The sequence below is a fragment of the Dipodomys merriami genome, unplaced genomic scaffold (genome assembly GCF_024711535.1).
Source record: "Dipodomys merriami isolate MVZ:Mamm:240054 unplaced genomic scaffold, mDipMer1.0.p SCAF_877, whole genome shotgun sequence".
NCBI lineage: Eukaryota > Metazoa > Chordata > Mammalia > Rodentia > Heteromyidae > Dipodomys > Dipodomys merriami.
In genome coordinates, this window is record NW_027206487.1 from 296,296 (window position 1) to 313,707 (window position 17,412).

The window sequence follows — 17,412 nt, forward strand, 5'->3', positions numbered from 1 at the left end:
AAGAAGGCGGGGAAAAAAAAAAGCCGGGTGCTGGTGCTAACACCTGTAATCCCTGCGACTGGTGGCTGAGGGCTGTGCAGGGGTAAGCCTGGCCTCGAGGTGTCAGCTGTGTCCCTATTCCCTCCCCTTTTACGACCCCGTGTGACGCTACCTCTGGTTTGTCTGTTCCTCCATCCGTGGGCCTTGGGTGGCCTCCACCTCTGGGCGGTGGTGGCCATGGGGTGCACATATCTCCTAGAGACCCTCCCGGCCTTGTTTCCCGGGGTCTTCACCCACGAGTGACTCCATCTACACGTCCCACTGGACTTCAAGCACCTCGCCCTCTTCCCAGGCGTCCAGACCCCAGGGGCCCTGGCAGGCCGGTCCACCGGGGGGCGCTCCTGGGGGCCGGGGGGCGCTCCTGGGGGCCGGGGGGCGCTCCTGGGGGCCGGGGGTCCTGTTTTCCCCCTCCCCAGCCCCCGGGTCTCCGTCCTGTGGCTTGGTGGCACCTGCGGGCATTTTGTTAACTTCGAGGCTTCCTCTATCCTGGGGGGGATGCGCCCGGCCTCCTGGGATCGTGAGGAGATCTGGTGGACAGCAGGACACCCCTCCAGGCGGAGGCTGCGCAGACCCCCCCCCCTCTGCAGCACCGGGGTCCATGGGGCTGGCAGGTGGGGCGGGAGGGTGGCTTGAGCCCAGGAGTTAGACCCATCAACACCTGGCGTTTCTGCCATCCCATGGAGCACCTGTACTTAGTAGCCATAAAAGCCCCTGCCAGTGTGGCCAGCCGGCCGCCAGTCACCCGCAACCCCTCCCCTCTGCCCTCCCAGGACCCCCAATACTCTGTCCACACACACCCTGCCCCCCCCCACCTCTGACTGCCTTAGCTGCTGTCCAGAGAAAAGGCTGCCCTCCGTCCACCCAAGGCACCTCGGGGGGTGCCGGGGGCCTTGCCCGGGGCTCTCCAGTGTGAAGCTGGAGGGCTGGGGGGGGGGGGGTCCAGGAGGTCCTGATCCTTTCCTTGTTACCAGAGAGGCATTTCCAGACTCGTCATTAAAACCCCACCAGGGAGGGAACTCCTGGGACTGTAAGAAAACCTGACCTAAGGCTCAGGTTACCTGCGGGATCCAGGCTCAGGTTAGATCCAGGCTCAGGTTACCTGCGGGATCCAGGCTCAGGCTACCCGTGGGATCCAGGCTCAGGTTACCTGCAGGATCCAGGCTCAGGTTAGATCCAGGCTCAGGTTACCTGCGGGATCCAGGCTCAGGTTAGATCCAGGCTCAGGTTACCCACAAGATCCAGGTCCAGGCTCAGGTTAGATCCAGGCTCCAGTTAGATGCAGGCTCAGGTTACCCACGGGATCCAGGCTCAGGTTACCCACGGGATCCAGGCTCAGGTTACCCACAAGATCCAGGTCCAGGCTCAGGTTACCTGCGGGATCCAGGCTCCGGTTACCTGCAGGATCCAGGCTCCGGCCGTTTCTGGCAGTTTCTGAACCCCACATGCCCGGCCGGGCTCTCCGAGCCGCCTGCCTGCTGACCACGGTTCAGACCTGGGAAGGAGACGCCAACAGGCAGCTGCTGCTGGGGCCGCGCCCCCGCGGGGGCTCTGCGACGACAACAACAATAATAACAATCAGAGTCCGCCGGGCGGGAGGCTGAGCTCCGAGGACGGCGGTTCGAGGCCAGCCCGGGCAGGAACGTCCCCGGAACCCCGGCCGTGGCGCCTGGCTCGGGCGGTGGAGCGCCCGCCTTGAGGCCAGGCCGCTCTGCCAGGTGCGCGTGCGCCACAGGTCGCGGGGCGGCGCCTGAGCGGGGGCGGGGCCTGGGCGGAGGGGCGGGGCTTTGCCGGAGGGGCGGGCCTGGAAGGACGGGGCGGGGCCTAGGTGGAGGGACAGCACCCTGGGGTGGAGCTGGGGGAGGAGTCTGGAGGGGGCGGGGCAGGCCTGAGGGACAGGATCCCAGGGCCGGACTTGGGGGCGGGGTCTGGCGGTCGGGGGCGGGGTCTGGGTGTGGCCTAGACGGAGGGCCGGATCCCAGGGCCGGACCTGGGGGCGGGGTCTGGCGGTCGGGGGCGGGGTCTGGGTGTGGCCTAGACGGAGGGACGGATCCCGGGGCGGGCTGAGGGGCGGGGTCAGGCTGAGGGGCGGGGTCTGGGTGTGGCCTAGACGGAGGGCCGGATCCCGGGGCGGGCTGAGGGGCGGGGTCAGGCTGAGGGGCGGGGTCAGGCTGAGGGGCGGGGTCTGGGTGTGGCCTAGACGGAGGGCCGGATCCCGGGGCGGGCTGAGGGGCGGGGTCAGGCTGAGGGGCGGGGCCGGGGCTGAGGGGCGGGGTCAGGCTGAGGGGCGGGGTCTGGGTGTGGCCTAGACGGAGGGACGGATCCCGGGGCGGGCTGAGGGGCGGGGTCAGGCTGAGGGGCGGGGCCTGGGTGTGGCCTAGACGGAGGGCCGGATCCCGGGGCGGGCTGAGGGGCGGGGTCAGGCTGAGGGGCGGGGCCGGGGCGGAGGCGGCGGCGCCCCGCACTGAGGCCGCGGCCCCTCACTGAGGTCCGCGCCCGCCGCCAACTTGGGCGGAAACTTGATTCCCGCGCAGCCCGAGCCCGGCGCGCGGTTCTCCCGCTGGGCCCCGAGCTCCCGGGCCCCCGGCCTCCCGGAGAGGGGCGCGCGCCCCGGCCCACACACAGGTAAGCGCCGGGGGCGGCCGGGCCCGGGCGGCGGAGGGGGGCGGGGACGCAGCTGGGCCGCGGGCTCCAGCGCCCGGCCCGACGTCCCGCGGGGTCCGCGCCGCGGCCAGGGACCCGCCCGGACGGCGGAGGCGCCGAGCCCGGGACGGCGGCGGGTCACCGCGCCTCAGGGCTCCAGGGTCACCGCGCCTCAGGGCTCCAGGGTCACCGCGCCTCAGGGCTCCAGGGTCACCGCGCCTCAGGGCTCCAGGGTCACCTCGCATTCAGGTGTCCGCGCCCTCGGGGTCCGGGGTGTCCACACTCTCGGGGTCTGGGTGTCCATGCCCTCGGGGTCTGGGGTGTCCACGCTCTCGGGGTCTGGGTGTCCGTGCCCTCGGGGTCTGGGGTATCCGCGCCCTCGGGGTCTGGGGTATCCGCGCCCTCGGGGTCTGGGGTGTCCGTGCCCTCGGGGTCTGGGTGTCCATGCCCTCGGGGTCTGGGGTGTCCACGCTCTCGGGGTCTGGGTGTCCGCGTCCTCGGGGTCTGGGGTGTCCGTGCCCTTGGAGTCTGGGGTGTCCGCATCCTCGGGTGTCCGTGTCACGTCCGCCCCCCTCCGCAGATCCACCAGCGGGCGTGGGAGGGGGTCAGGGCCTCGCTCACCGGCCTCTCCTGTCCCTGGCCGGGAGGATTTCAGCAACTGCCGCCCCCCAGGTTCCCAGCCACCCCCAAAATGGCTGTGGTTGCCACCCAGCCAGGCCCCTGCGGTCAGGGCCAGGCCACCGCTGGCTGGGGTGGGGGGACTCCCTTCTGGGCTGGCCCCCGACGCCCCTGGATGAAGGCCACCCGGCCACCCCGGAGACGGGGCTCACAGAGGCTCAGCCGCAGGTGCCAGCCCTCCACCCACACCCACACCCCCCTCCACGCCCCACACCCGTCCCGGCCACCCACAAGCCCTGAGCCCCCCGTCCGATTCGTGGTGGAAGGCCGGGGACTGGTTTTCCTTCAAATTCGTGTCTGTTGGATTTTGGACACAGACCGTGTGTCGCTGCATCAGCAAGGAGGGGGGGCAAGGGGGGGCCAAGCCGAGCGAGACCTCCCCGGGGCCCTGCGGCAGTCGGGGGGTTCCTCGTGGGCGCTGGCAGGAGGCTGAGCGGACCTCCTTACCAACAGGTGCTTTGGAGGCTCTGGGGGAAGAGGGGCCCCGGGAGGAAGGGGCCTGGAAGTCCCAAAGGACAGCTGTGAAGGCCTGGGCGCTGTCCCTCAGCTCTTCAGCTCAAGGCGGGTGCTCTACCACTTCCGGCTCTTTCTACTTATGTGGTGCTGAGGAATCGAACCCAGGGCCTCGTGCATGTGAGGCGAGCGCTCTACCACTGAGCCACCTTTTCTCTCTTAAATGACAAAGAGCCAGGCATCTTGGTGACTGACCCCTGACATCCCACCACTCAGGAGGCTGAGATCTGAGGACCGCGGCTCAAAGCCAGCCCGGGCAGGAAAGTCCGTGAGGCTCTGATCTCCCAGGAACCCCCTAAAAGCCAGAAGCGGAGCTGTGGCTCCAGTGGTAGAGCGCCAGCCTTGAGTGAAAAAAGCTCAGGGACAACTGGTGTGCACACACACACACACACACACACACACACACACACACACACACACACACACACGGAGGACGCAACACACTCTGTCATCCTGGAAACAGCTCCAGTTCATTTCCTGCTTTCCCAGGCTCTGTGTATGTGCTGAAGGTGTGTAAGGTTGTGTGTGTGTGTGTGTGTGTGTGTGTGTGTGTGTGTGTGTGTGTGGTCCTGTATCAGTCCTGTGGTGACGAGGGAGGAATATTTCCCAACACTAGTGGGCTTTGGAAGGTTGTATGGTTTGCTGGGATGAGCTGACCTTACTTCTAGAACAGTCCCGGCGCCTTGTGCTCGCCGCACCCGGCATCCGAGGTCCCGTGCTGAGACAATCCTTCTTCCTCTCAGAGGAAGACGCCCGTGGGAACAGAAAGCTTTGTGTGGATCCGGGCACCAGTGGCCCACGCCTGCCATCCCAGCTGCTCAGGAGGCGGAGGTCTGAGGATGGAGGTTCAAAGCCAGCCCAGGCAGGAATGACGTGAGACTATCTTCAGTGAACCACCAAAAAGCTGGGAGTGAAGCTGTGGCTCAAGTGGTAGAGCACCAACCTTGAGCAAACCAAAAAAGCTCAGGGACAGCGCTCAGGCCCTGAGCTCAAGTCCCAGGACTTTTCCTTCCACAGAGCACACCACAGGGCAGGCCGGGCCACCCCTGGGTGGCTGTTTACCTGGCTAAATTTAAACACCCGCCCCGTGCGGCCCGGCCTGACCCCGGGGCTGGCGGCTGCCTGGGCTCAGGTCCCGCCGCCCACCGGGACCCGCCTGTCTCTCGGGGCAGCGCCGGACCCTCTTCTGTGGTCTCCCCGCTCCCTGGGCCCGGCCCCTTCCTTCATGGTCGCTTGGGTCCTGGCTCCGAGTCCAGTCCTCGGGGATTCCAGATGCCATGCACGAGACCCACCAGCATGGGTCCCTCCTGTCTGCACCTGGGGTCCACTGAGGCTGGCGGCCCAGGCTGGCGGGAGGGTGGGGACAGGGCGGGCAGGGGCCGGTGCTGGGGGGGGGGCTCAGGTGGGACTCCGCGTCTCACGGCGGGCCTGGGGAGGGGGTGCCCACATCCCCGCCCCCGGCCTGTCTCCCCTGGGTCCCCACGGGTGCAGCATCCCGCATGGAGATGCTGGAGCTGTCACCTGTGAAGAGTCCAAAGAGGACTGAGGCGGCCTGGAAATGATAGCCAGGCTTGAAGCTGGAAAGGGCAGGTGGCCTTTTCTAGAAAGTTCTCTCCCACCCCTCCCCCCCCACAGACACTTTTGAGTTATCTGGAGATGGCAGTTGTTGGATTTGCTGGGTCCTGAGGAGAAGGGAGGGGAGGGGAGGGGAGGGAGGGGAAGAGGCAAATTCGGAACACCGAGACATCTGGAAAGCTGCAGGCACAGCACCGCACGCGGGCCGGCGGGCAGACGCCCCGGCCTCCACCCGCCAGCCTCCGGCCTCCAGCCTCTCCAGTCAGCGCAGCTTACGGTGCTTCACCCCTTCCTGCCCCTGTGCGCTCTCTCGCAGGATTTTTCCTTGGTGGCGATGGAGACCTGCACCCCTCCGGAGACTTGGTATAGCAGTTTGGAAGGAGGAGGGGATGGTTGGACGGGGCGGCGGCCGGGGGGGAGGGGAGGGTAAGGCCTCCGACCCCGGGGGACAGGAGCCAGCCCCCACATCCTTGGGGAGTGAACCCCAGCACAGGTCAGCTGTGTGGCCTTTTCTTTTTCTCCAGTTGTGGGGCTTGAAGTCAGGGCCTGGGCGCTGTCTGTCCCTGAGCTTCTTTTCTTACTGAAGACTAGCGCTCTACCACTTGAGCCACGGACCCACCTTTTTTTTTTTTTTTTTAGTAGTTCACTGGAGATCAAAGTCTCACGGACTTTCCTGCCCGGGCTGGCTTTGAACTGGGATCCTCAGATCTCAGCCTCCCGAGTAGCTGGGATGACAGGCGGGAGCCATCGGCGCCCGGTGAGGACTTAGCTTTATAATGAAGTGTGCTCGTGGCTGCAGGTTTGAGGACCAACGTCCTTCTGGAAAATTCTTCCAGTGCGTGCATTTAGGACGTGACTTTCTCAGCCATGCCGCTGTGGGCCAGGAAAGGGCTGGATCGTGGGCCTCCTCTGTCCAGGCCGCTACGCGCACGCCGACCTTTCTCCTTCGCTCTTCCCGGTGTGCCTCGTTCCAAAACTACAGAGGTAGCACTTCAAAATGCCAAGATGCACCAGGCGCCGGCGCTCACGCCTGTCATCCCAGCTCCTCAGGAGGCTGAGAGCTGAGGATCCAGGTTTGAAGCCAGCCCGGGCAGACAGATACATGAGACCCTTATCTCACATGAATCGGCAGAAACCCAGAAGTGGGGCTGTGGCTCGAGGTGTAGAGCTCCAGCCTTGAGTGGAAAAGCTCAGGGAGAGGGCAGGCCTCTGACCCCCCCCACACACACACCCCGCGCAGGAGGGAGTCTGGGTTTTATCTTGCGCATGCGTGTGCACGTGTGTGCACTGGAGATCACGCTGACCCTGCCCCGTGCACGCTGCGCTGTCAGGGACCGGACTCCATCGAGGGTTTATGAGCTTCTCAGCCTCCACCCCCCGGCTTCCAAACTGCACTGCTGTGTGGGGAGCTGGTGAGGAAGGGGGGGTGAGGCCCCCCCACACACACACACCGGGTCCCCGCGGGTTCCATGACAACCATGGCGTTGGGGAACGGCAGGCCCCGATCCCGGATCCCAGCTGTCAGGGAGAGGAACGAACTGGGCCCCAGCCCGGCCCAGCCCTGCCCAGTCCAGCTCGGCCCGGCACAGCCCGATCTGGCCGCATCTTTTTCCAGGCCCATGTTTGCCCTGGATCTCAGCCTTGAGCTTCACACTTCCTTGTTCCTGAGACTCCTCACGGCTCCCTGCTGCCTCATCAGCCCTTCCTCCCGCGGGGGGTGGGGGGGGAACCCCCAGACACCGGCCCTGCAGAGACACGCCCCTCCAAGGCCTGAGAGACAAAACTGGGGGCCACAGAAGCGGTGCTGAGCCTTCCTCTCTCTCTCCACCCCCCTCCTCTCTGGTGCCAGTCCTGGGTCTTGAACTCAGGGCCTAGCCTCTGGCTCCGAGCTTTCTTTATTCACGTATTGGTGCTCTATCACTCGAGCCACAGCTCCACTTCCAGCTTTTTTGCCAGTTAACTGGAAATAAGGATTTCATGGATTTTCCAGCCCGGGCTGGCTTCGAACCACGATCCTTAGATCTCAGCCTCCTGAGTAGTTAGGATGACAGGCGTGAGCCGCCAGAGCCCAGCCCTCTTGTCTGTGTGTACAGATCTGACCCCCAGGGAGACACGGAAATGGGGTGTTTGGACAAACTGCAGGGGTTCTGGGCACTGGATTGTGTGGGCATTTTATGATGGATAACTTGACACTGATATACCAAACTTTCTTATACTCGGATTCCAACCTCCGCAGCATAGAACTGAACTGGTAGGCCTTGACGCTGGCTTAGAATTAAAACAACAACAACCAAACCCCCAAACACCAGGCGAGCTGCTGTGATTGAAAATGGGGGGAAGGGCTCGGAATCAGGGAGCGGAGCCTGTCCAGCTGTGTGACGCAGCCAGCTGGCCCAACCTCTCTGTGGGCCTGTCCAGTGGATCCGTCGGGCCGGGCGTGGCTTTCCTGGCTGTGTTGGTTAGGGTTTGGGAGACGGGGTCTGTTGGTGTAGCCCGGGCTGGTCTCAAGTGTGTGATTTTCCTGTGGGTATCATCTTGTATAGTGTGGGGCAAAGGGATGTTGGTTGGTTGTGTGGTTGTGTGTGTGTGTGTGTGTGTGTGTGTGTGTGTGTGTGTGTGTGTGTGTGCCAGTAACTGGGGATTGAACTCAAAGCTTGAGCATTGTCTTTTAGCTTTTCCACTCAGGATTGGTGCTCTACCCCTTGAACCACAGCTCCACTTTGGCTTTTTCCTGGTTCATTGGAGATGAGAGTCTCACTGAATTTCCTTGCCTGGCTGGCTTTGAACCACGATCCTCAGATCTCAGCCTCCTGACTATCTGGATGACAGGTGGGAGCCACCGGCGCCCGCCTCAGAATGGTTTTAAGAAGGGTGAAGCAGTTGAGTAACGGTGGGAAACGGTACGGGGAGGTCCCCTCCGGGGACCCCCTCTGAGGCCTGGGGGTGGCCCAGTGGTGGAGCACAGGCCAGGGTCTGCCAGCCCACGAGTTCTATCCCCAGCATCACACAAACCACTCCGGAAAGCCTCTCGAACACCCGCCCTCGGGAAGCACCGACGGGAGATTTGCACTCAGGACCGAGCTGCCGACGTATTAAATGCCGTGTTCCTGCCTCTGCCGCCAGCTCGCGTGGTTTCTGGGGGGAGACGCAGAGCAGCGAGGTGAAACCTGACCGTGCGGCAGCGGCCTTGGGGGGCGGCGGCCTTGGGGGGCGGCGCAAGGCTGTGCAGAGAGGACTTGGATTTCTTTATGTTTTGGCGCAGCCTGGTGTTCAGTGTGAAATGCGCGCTGACTTTGAACTTTCAGGGCTGATGGTTCCAGAAGGATCTGGGGAATTTGTCATTGCTTCCTTTTTTCTGGGCTTGTACACATACCTCCCTGACCGAGCCCGGGATCTCTTTGTCTCTGTGTTTCTCTGTGTCTCTGTCTCTATGTCTCTTTCTCTGTCTCCATCTCTGTCTCTCTCTGTCTATCTGTCTCTTTCTGCTGTCTGTCTGTCTGTCTGTCTCTCTCTCTCTCTCTCTCTCTGCCAGTCTTGGGGTTTGAACTCAGGATCTGGGCACTGTCCCTGAGTTTCTTTTGTTCAAGGCTAGCGCTCTACCAGCTGAGCCACAGCTCCATTTCTGGCTTTTTCTGTGATTAATGGGAGATAAGAGTCTCACAGACTTTCCTGCCCGGGCTGGCTTTGAACTGCAATCCTCAGATCTCAGCCTCCTGAGTAGCCAGGATGACGGGCGTGAGCCACCGGCGCCTGGCCTGGGGTTTCTGTTCCACTTGTGGTTATGAGCACCGCGTGTGTGGGTCTGCGCCCCCTCCCGCTGTCCTCCGCTCTCTCCTGCCCCCCCCCCCCACCGCCTGGCTCCATCTCCACGCCTGGATGTTGAACAGGATGACAGCACTCACCCCTCCCTCCCATTCGTGCACCCTCCCTTCTGCCTCCCCCCAAAAAACAAGTTTTAGCCTGGTGCCGGTGGCTCACGCCTGTCATCCCAACTGCTCAGGAGGCTGAGATCCGAGGATCATGGTTCAAGGCCAGCCCGGGCAGCAAAGGCCGTGAGTCTCTTATCTCCAAGGAACCACCAGAAAACCAGAAGTGGCGCTGTGGCTCAAGTGGTAGAGCACCAGCCTTGAGCTGAAGAGCTGAGGGACAGCGCCCAGGCCCTGAGTTCAAGACCCACGGCCGACAAAATAAAGGGGGTGGGGTCCAAATGGGACCGGATGTGTCTGCCACACTCTCTGGAATCCCCTGGGGAGGGAAGGCCCCAGGGTGGGAAGCAGGGGGTGGGGGTAGGGGGGTGGGGGACATGGGGGGGTCCCCGCCTGCCACCTCCCATTCTTCTCCAGTAATCCCCTAAAAATAATCGCAGACCCAAACCTGCGGCCCTGGCACATTTTCCACTTGATTGGTGGCCTTTGTGCCCGGGAGAGGGTGTGCACACTGGTGTGTGTGCCGGGACCCTGTGTCCAGCTGGGGTTTTCCCATCAAAAGGGGATTTTAGTAAAACTATTATGGGGCTTAGGGGAGAAAAGCCACTGAAGGTGGGGGTGGGGGGGCCAGGGGGGGCGAGGTGGGGGCCGGAGCCCCATGGACGGTGGGCAGCCCGCAGCCTGCTCCCAGGAACCTGAGTTCAAGGCTCAGTACCAGACTGGCCTGGTCCCGGCCCTGGCCCTCCCCTCCCTAGCCCTTCTTTAGTGTGTGTGCCCATTCTGGGACTTGAACTCACGGCCTGGGCGCTGTCCCTGAGCTTTTGTTTTTGTTTTTGTTTTTTTTGGCTCAAGGCTGGTGCTCTATCACTTGAGCCACACCTCGGCTTCTGGCTTTTTGATGGTTCATTGGAGATAAGAGTCTCACAGACTTTCCTGCCTGGGCTGGCTTTGAACCGCGATCCTGATCCTCAGATCTCAGCCTCCTGAGTTGCTAGGATGACAGGCGTGCGTGACAGGCATTCAGCTCCTTTAGATTTTATGACTGGGGGGGGGATAAATGTGCTGTACTCCTTTCGTAGTCGTATAAGTAGACACTCCTCAACTTAAAAACCCGTGTGTGTGGAATCTACCTAGTTGTATGTTCTGTGTGACTACGTGTAGTGTAACACAGAATAATATATGCACAGACATCACTGGGTTTTCTCGGGTGGCGTCTGGAATTGCTCATCATGGGCGACGTTCCCTGGGTTCCGGAATCATCTACATGGATGACATAGGCTTCAGGCTCTGCCCTGGGGGTCCCCTGGGCCTGGAGGTCCCCAGTGCCCCAACGCAGAGGCCAGAGAACTCAGGGAGCCCTGTCCCCCATCCTGAAGGAGGTGAGGTCCCCCCTCCAAAGCCGAGGGGAGGGACGCAGAGACCCGGGCCTGGGGCCTCCGCGTCCCGGGCAGCGCTGCCCCCTGCTGCCCATGCAGGGGACTGCAGGCTCCACCTCCTCCCGCAGCAAACACACACCCCGGGCTCTGCCTGAACCGCGCTTTAGCCACTGCCTCACACCCGACCTGAGCAGCACAGTCACGCCGTCATCCCAGCGACCAGGAGGCTGAGGTCTGAGGAGCGGGGTTGGAAGCCAGCCCGGGCAGGGAAGTCCAGGAGACTCTGATCTCCCATGAACCACCGAGAAGCCAGAAGTGGAGCTGCGCGGCTCAGGTGGTAGAGCCCCACACTCGAGTGTAAAAAGCTCAGGGACAGCGCCCAGGCCCCGAGTTCAAGCCCCACCACTGACAAAACCAAAACCACAACCAACCCACCTTGCCCGGAGCTGTCAGGATGGACGTAGCCGTGACCATAAACAACGTGGGGGCTAGTGGGGGGCTCTCCTCGGGTTTTGTCAGCACAGATGTGCCCCCCCCCCGCTTACCCGCCCCCCCCCCCCCCGGCCTTTGGGGTGAGAAAACCGGCGTCTCCTGAGCCAGCACCGACTGAACAGCTCCATTCGACCTCGGACAATGACTCTGACTTCCTACCCGGCCCGGACGCGGGCGTCAGGGCCCCTGGCGTGGGCGCTGTGCCGGGCTGCGGCTGGGCAGCAGCGATCTCTGGTCCTGAGGTCCGACGAGCCTTCCTCCTCCTCGGAAGAGAAGGGGGCCGAGACCCACGGCCGGGTCACTCACCCTAGAATCAGCACTGGGGGTGCTCCCAGCCATGGAACCCCTGTGTAAGAGAGATGGGGCGCAGGGTGGGCAACCCCAGGGGCGGCCTGCCCCAGCCCCGGACAGTCTGTCCCAGTTACTGACCATGACTTCTGTGTGTGTGTGTGTGTGTGTGTGTGTGTGTGTGTGTGTGTGTGTGTGTGTGTGTGTGTGTGTGTGTGTGTGTGTGTGTGTGTGTGTGTGTCCTGGGGCTTGAACTCTCAAGTCCTGTACTTGAGCTTTTGTGTTCAAGGCTGGTGCTCTACCACTTAAGCTACACCTCTACTCCCAGCTTTATTTTTGTCAATCATGGGGCTTTAACTCAGGGCCTGGGCGCTGTCCCTGAGCATCTTTTGCTCAAGGCTAGCTCTCTTGAGCCACAGCGCCACTTCCGGTTTCCTGGTGGTTTATTGGAGATCAGAGTCTCACGGGCTTTTCTGCCCAGGCTGGCTCTGAAGCGCGATCCTCAGGTCTCAGCCTCCTGAGTAGCTGGGATGACAGGCGGGAGCCACCGGCGCCCTGCTGTTGTTGTTGGTTCACTGGAGATGAGGGTCTTTCAGATGCGCTGTTCCTGGGCTGGCTTTGAACTGAGAGCCTCAGATCTCAGCCTCCTGAGGAGCTGGGATGACAGGTGTACGTGCCGCTGCCCAGGCCCCTTCTCTTTGTGATGGAGACTCCATCCTGTACTTCCCACTGCTGGAACTATGAGGGTCTTTGTAAGCTTTGTTTTGGTCAGTGGTAGGCCCAGAGGCCAGGCCTGGGTCACGCCCAGCCCCTGATGAGTACTTCACCTGAGACGCGGGCATTTCCTCCTTGTCGCTGTCACACACACTTCCCCTCTGCCGGCCAGCCCGTCTCCCCTCAGCCCTGGACGGTGACTCTCTACAAGTGCTCCTTACACATTTCTATCTAGCTACTCAGCGAGGTGACCCCGAGGTCCAGCTGGCCTCGAATTCCCCCCACACCCTAAGATTTAGGTCCTGCCCTGCCCTCTACCAAAGGGACAGAATTTAAAAAGAGAAGGCCTTTGATGTTGAGGAAAGAGAACGGAGAGAAGCCCCCCCCAGCCCTCCCTCCCCTCCCCAGCCCTCCCTCCCTCCCTCCCTCCCTCCCCGCCCCAGCCCTCCCTCCCCGCCCAGCAGAAGGCAGGTCCCCCATTGGCTTTGTTGTACAAATCTGATCTCACAAACCAGAGCTTCTTAAGTCTTGCAAACAGGCCTGGTCCCAGGGGCCACAGCCCCCCCCCCCACCTTTCTGTGTGTGCGACGGTACTGGGGCTTGAACCTACGACCTGGGTGCAGTCCCTTGGCTTTTTCACTTGAGGCTGGTGCCCTACCCCTTGGGCCACAGCTCCACGTCCGGCTTTTTGGTTAACCGAGATAAGAATCCCAAGGCCCTTCCTGCCAGGGCTGGCTGTGTGCGAGGCTCTGTCCTGGGGTCTCAGCTTCCTGGGTGGCTGGAATTACAGGCGTGCTGCCCCAAGCGCCCACGAGCCCTGCTTCCCCTCCGCACCTCCTCTGTGGCCCCACCACACCCTAGCCCCCTGCTCCTAGGTGTAGGTAAGGCCGGAAGGGCTTTGTGTACCCCAAGCCCCCCCTGTCCACCCTCTCCTGTGAGGGTCCCCTTCCTGGAGACCAGGCCCCAAACCTGCCCAGGGAGATAGGGAGCTGGACTTCCCCGGTGGACTAGTTAAAATCCTGGCTCCCTCATTGGCTGGGTGACTTAAGGCTGGCTCAACTCCTGAATCCCTCATTGGCTGAATAACAAATAAGGCAGGCTCAACTCCTGGATCCCTCGTTGGCTGGGAGACATAAGGCAGGCTTAAATCTGGCTCCCTCATTGGCTGAATAACATAAGGCAGGGCAGGGTGAACACCTGGCTCCCTCATTGGCTAGGTGACTTAAGGAGGTTTATGCCTTATCTGTGAAATAGACCTGTTTTGCCAAGTTGCTTTTCAGGTTAAAATTGACTAGTGCTGACCCGAGCCCAGTCCTGGACTTCAGCGCAGGGCCTGGGGGTTTCCCTAAGCTGTTACTGCTCAAGGTTGGAGCTACAGCTTTACTTCTAGGCTTCTTTTTCCTTTTCCTGGGGCTTGAACTCAGGGCCTGGACTCTATGGGAGCTCTTGTGCTCCTGGCGAGCGCTCTACCGCTCGAGCCACAGGGCCACTTCCGGCTTCCAGATGGTTGGCTGGAGATGAGTTTCAGGGAGGCGGGGTGGTAAGAGCTGCTCAGGAGGCTGAGATCTGGGAATGGCTGCTGGAAGCCAAGCTTGGCCAGGAACAACCGTGGATTTCTTTTTTTAATCTTAAGTGAACCACCAAAAAGCCGAATGTGGAGGTGTGGCTCGGGTGGTAGAGCACAGGAGCTGGGGGACCATGCCCAGGCCCTGAGTTCAAGCTCCAGGTCAGGTTCACATACAAATAAGTCAGGGCAAAAGAAAAAAAGGGGGGGCCAGGAAGGTGGCTCAGTGGTAGAGCGCTTGCCTTGCATGCCTGAGGCCCTGGGTTCAATTCCTCAGCACCACATAAGCAAAAAAGAAAAAAGCCCGAAGTGGCGCTGTAGCTCAAGTGGTAGAGCGCTCGCCTTGAGCTGAAGAGCTGAGGGACAGCACCCAGGCCCAGAGTTCAGGGCCCACGACCGGACCCCAAAAAAAAGAGGGGAGAGGGGGGTGCACAGGTGCTCAATTCAAACCCAGCAATGCTGAGGCTGTGTGTTGGAGCCGTGGTGCACACTGCCAGTCAGATTTTGGGGTGTCGGGTTTTGATGGGTGACTCTGTCTGGCCTTGTGGTCTCGGAGAACAGTGGGCCCAGGAACTGCACCACCAGCTGACTAAGACAGCGAGATAAACGAGCCGGCCCCGAGTGGAAGCGCCTGCTCCTCCTGCGGCCAGCCAGCCGTCCCCGAGGACGGACGGCTCCCCAGGAGCCCCAGGCGGGGCAGATGCCCAGGCCAGCTGCGGGCTCCGGACCCACCGTGGCTTTTGTGAGTCCTGAGAGCTGGGGTCCACCAGGAAAGCCGTGCCCCCTCCCCTCAGCCCCGAAGAGACACACGGGGCGCTCCGCGGTGGGGGCGGTCACCACTCCGCTTTCCCCGCTGTCCGGGGAGGCCACGGGCTGGGGACCCCAGGCTGGAGTGGCCGTACCTGCCTAATCTGCCATGGCCTGGGTCCGAGAACCCACTGCGGGGTGGGGGGAGGGAGGGTCGGCCTCCGGGCAGGTCCTGCGCCCCCAGGAGAAGGCCGGAGAGGGGCAGGACCCCCTCCCCGGGGGGACTCGGCCACCAGAGCGTAGGCCCGGCCGCCCTTTCAACTCCGCAGAACAATGGCTGGGCTCCTGCGGCCCCGGCCCCTCCTGTCCCCTCCTCCCCAGCTCGGTCCCCCCAGAGGCCACCGGCCCGGTGTCCGGGGGGAGGCTCTGCCCCCCTCGCGCTCCCCCCGTCCCGGGGCCCCGAGCCCGGAAAGAACTCAGCCACACAGGCGTCTCTTTTGCGTGTGCTTTTTTCTCTCTTTTTTTCTCAAAAACATACTTCATCTTCCTCTCGTTATATAAATATCATCGGTTTAGCCTTTTGCGGTAAGAATATAAACGTCTCCGGGAGCCGGGAGATCCTCTGTACAAATTCACAATCGGTGCCGAGCGCGCGGGGCGCGGGGGTCCCGCGTGGGCCTCGGGGGGCCGGGGGGTCCCGCGTGGGCCTCGGGGGGCCGGCGTCCAGTCCTCCGGCCCAGCCCCGGCCCGGCCCGCCGCAGTCCGGTGCGCGTCCGGTCATCCTCGACGGAGCCCCGGGCCGCGTCCAGTCCAGGCCCCGCAGACTCGGGGACGAGGCGCGCAGACGGCCCCGGCGCGGGCCGGCCCCGGCCTCACCTGACCTTCTCGCCGCCGTCCGTCATCTGCCACAGGCCCAGGTTGAGCACCTTGAGGCGCGGCAGCTGCGTGACGCGCTGCAGGCCGCGCTCGGTGATGCGCGTGCAGCCGTAGAGGTCGATGCCCGTCAGCTGGCTCAGGTGCTCGGCGATGAGCTCCAGGCCGCGGTCGGTGATGCGCGCGCACTGCCCGATGTTGAGCGTGCGCAGCCCGTGCATCTGGCGCACCATGCGGCCCAGGCCGTCGTCGCTGATGCGGCAGGAGCAGAGCGAGAGCGAGCGCAGCCCGTCCAGGCCCTGCGCGATGTAGGCCAGGCTCTGGTCGCCCACCTTGTCGCAGAAGGAGACGTCGAGGCCGGCCAGGCGCAGGCCGCCGGTGGCCAGGTGCGCGATGCCCGCGTCGCTGACGCCGTCGCAGGCGCGCAGGTTGAGCGAGCGCAGGCTGCCCATGGCCGACAGGTGCAGCAGCCCCGCGTCCGAGATGCCGCCGCAGAAGCTGAGGTTGAGCGAGCGCAGGCCGGTGAGGCCGCGCGCCAGGTGGCGCAGCGCCAGGTCGGACAGGCGCTGGCAGTCCTGCAGCGACAGCTGCTCCAGCCGCAGGCAGCCGGCGGCCGCGCCGCGCGTCAGCCCGGCCAGGTGCGCGATGCCCGCGTCCGACAGGTGCCGGCACGAGCGCAGGTTGAGGCTGCGCAGGCGCGGCAGCCCCCAGGCCAGCAGCAGCAGCCCCGTGTTGGTGACGTTGCTGCAGCCGCCCAGCTCCAGCACCTCCAGCCCCTGCAGGAACTGCGCGATGCGGCCCAGGCTGCTGTCGGTGATCTGCTTGCAGAGGCTCAGGTTGAGCGCGCGCAGCGAGCGCACCTCGGCCACCAGCGCGTGGCCCAGCCCGTGGTCCGTCAGGTTGTAGCAGCCGCTCAGGTTGAGGCTCTCCATGCCCGCCAGGCCCTGCACCACGGCGCTCAGGCTGCGGCGCAGGCTCAGGATCTGCACGCGGCGGATGCCCCGGGCCTGCAGGCTGGGGAAGAGCGACGGGTTGGCCCGGCGCAGGTGCAGCTTGGCCTCCACCCCCCGCCACACCGACTTGTGGTAGGCGGCGTCGCGCCAGGCCGCGCACACCTGCGCCGCGCGGCCCTTGTCCCGCACGTCCAGGTAGCCGAAGATCATGGCGAGCAGCTCCGGGAACAGGCACGAGATGTGCGTCTCCATCTTGCGGCGCGGGGCGGGGGGGGACCGGCGAGGCGCGGGACGCGGCCCCCCCTCGCACCCCTCCTTCCGGCCGGCGCCCGCGTCCGTCCGTCCGTCCGGCCCGATCCGGCCCGCCCCGGCCTCACCGCCCGGGCCCGGAAGCCGCCGCCGCCGCGCCCGGGCCCGCCCGCATCCCGCGGGCCCCGCTGCGGGCCCCGGGCCCCGGCCGCTTCCGGCGCCGCCTTTGTCTGCCGGCCCCGCCGCTCGGCCGCCCCCCCGGCCCGGCCCGGCGCGGCGGTGGGTGGAGGGGGACGGGGGGGGGAACCCGGAGGCCGACGCGGAGGGAGGGGCGCCCCCCCACCCCCGCCGCCCGCGGAGATCGGCCGCGGCCGGGCAGCCCCGGCGCCGAGGACCCCGCGCGGCCCGAGCGAGCGCGGCTGGGCGCGGACCCCGGAGCGGGCGAGGCGGGCGCGCCGCCGCCGCCGCCGCCCCCCCCCCGCCGGCCCCGCGAGCGCGCGCGGCCTTGGTAGCGCCCGGCTCCCCCCCCCCACGCCACACACACCCCCGCGAGTGGTACGCGCCGCCGCCGCCGCCGCCTCGGCGCCCCCCCCCCCGCGCGCGCACGCGTACAAGCGCTCGGCTCCCCCCGCCGGCGCCCGCGAGTGGTACGCGCCGCCGCCGCCCCTCCTCCGCGCGTGCGCGGCCCGCCGCCCGGCTCCCCCCGCCGCCGCCCGCCAATGGTACGCGCCGGCGAGGCCGGAATGGGCGGGGCCGTTGCCCGGGAAACCGAGTTCCGCCCCCGC

At 64.5% G+C, this 17,412-nt stretch overlaps 1 protein-coding gene across 1 annotated transcript; it reads right to left on the reverse strand.

The window, feature by feature from the left end:
• Nucleotides 1–15,042: 15,042 nt before the first annotated feature.
• Nucleotides 15,043–17,068, reverse strand: LOC138820393 (F-box/LRR-repeat protein 14). The gene has a single exon (XM_070012031.1). The coding sequence runs from the start codon at nucleotides 16,628–16,630 to the stop codon at nucleotides 15,425–15,427; it is 1,206 nt and encodes a 401-aa protein (XP_069868132.1). The 5' UTR covers nucleotides 16,631–17,068; the 3' UTR covers nucleotides 15,043–15,424.
• Nucleotides 17,069–17,412: the final 344 nt, after the last annotated feature.

Coding starts and splice junctions, on each gene's coding strand:
- LOC138820393 (XM_070012031.1), bottom strand. CDS start 16,630: ATGGAGACGCACATCTCGTGCCTGTTCCCGGAGCTGCTCGCCATGATC.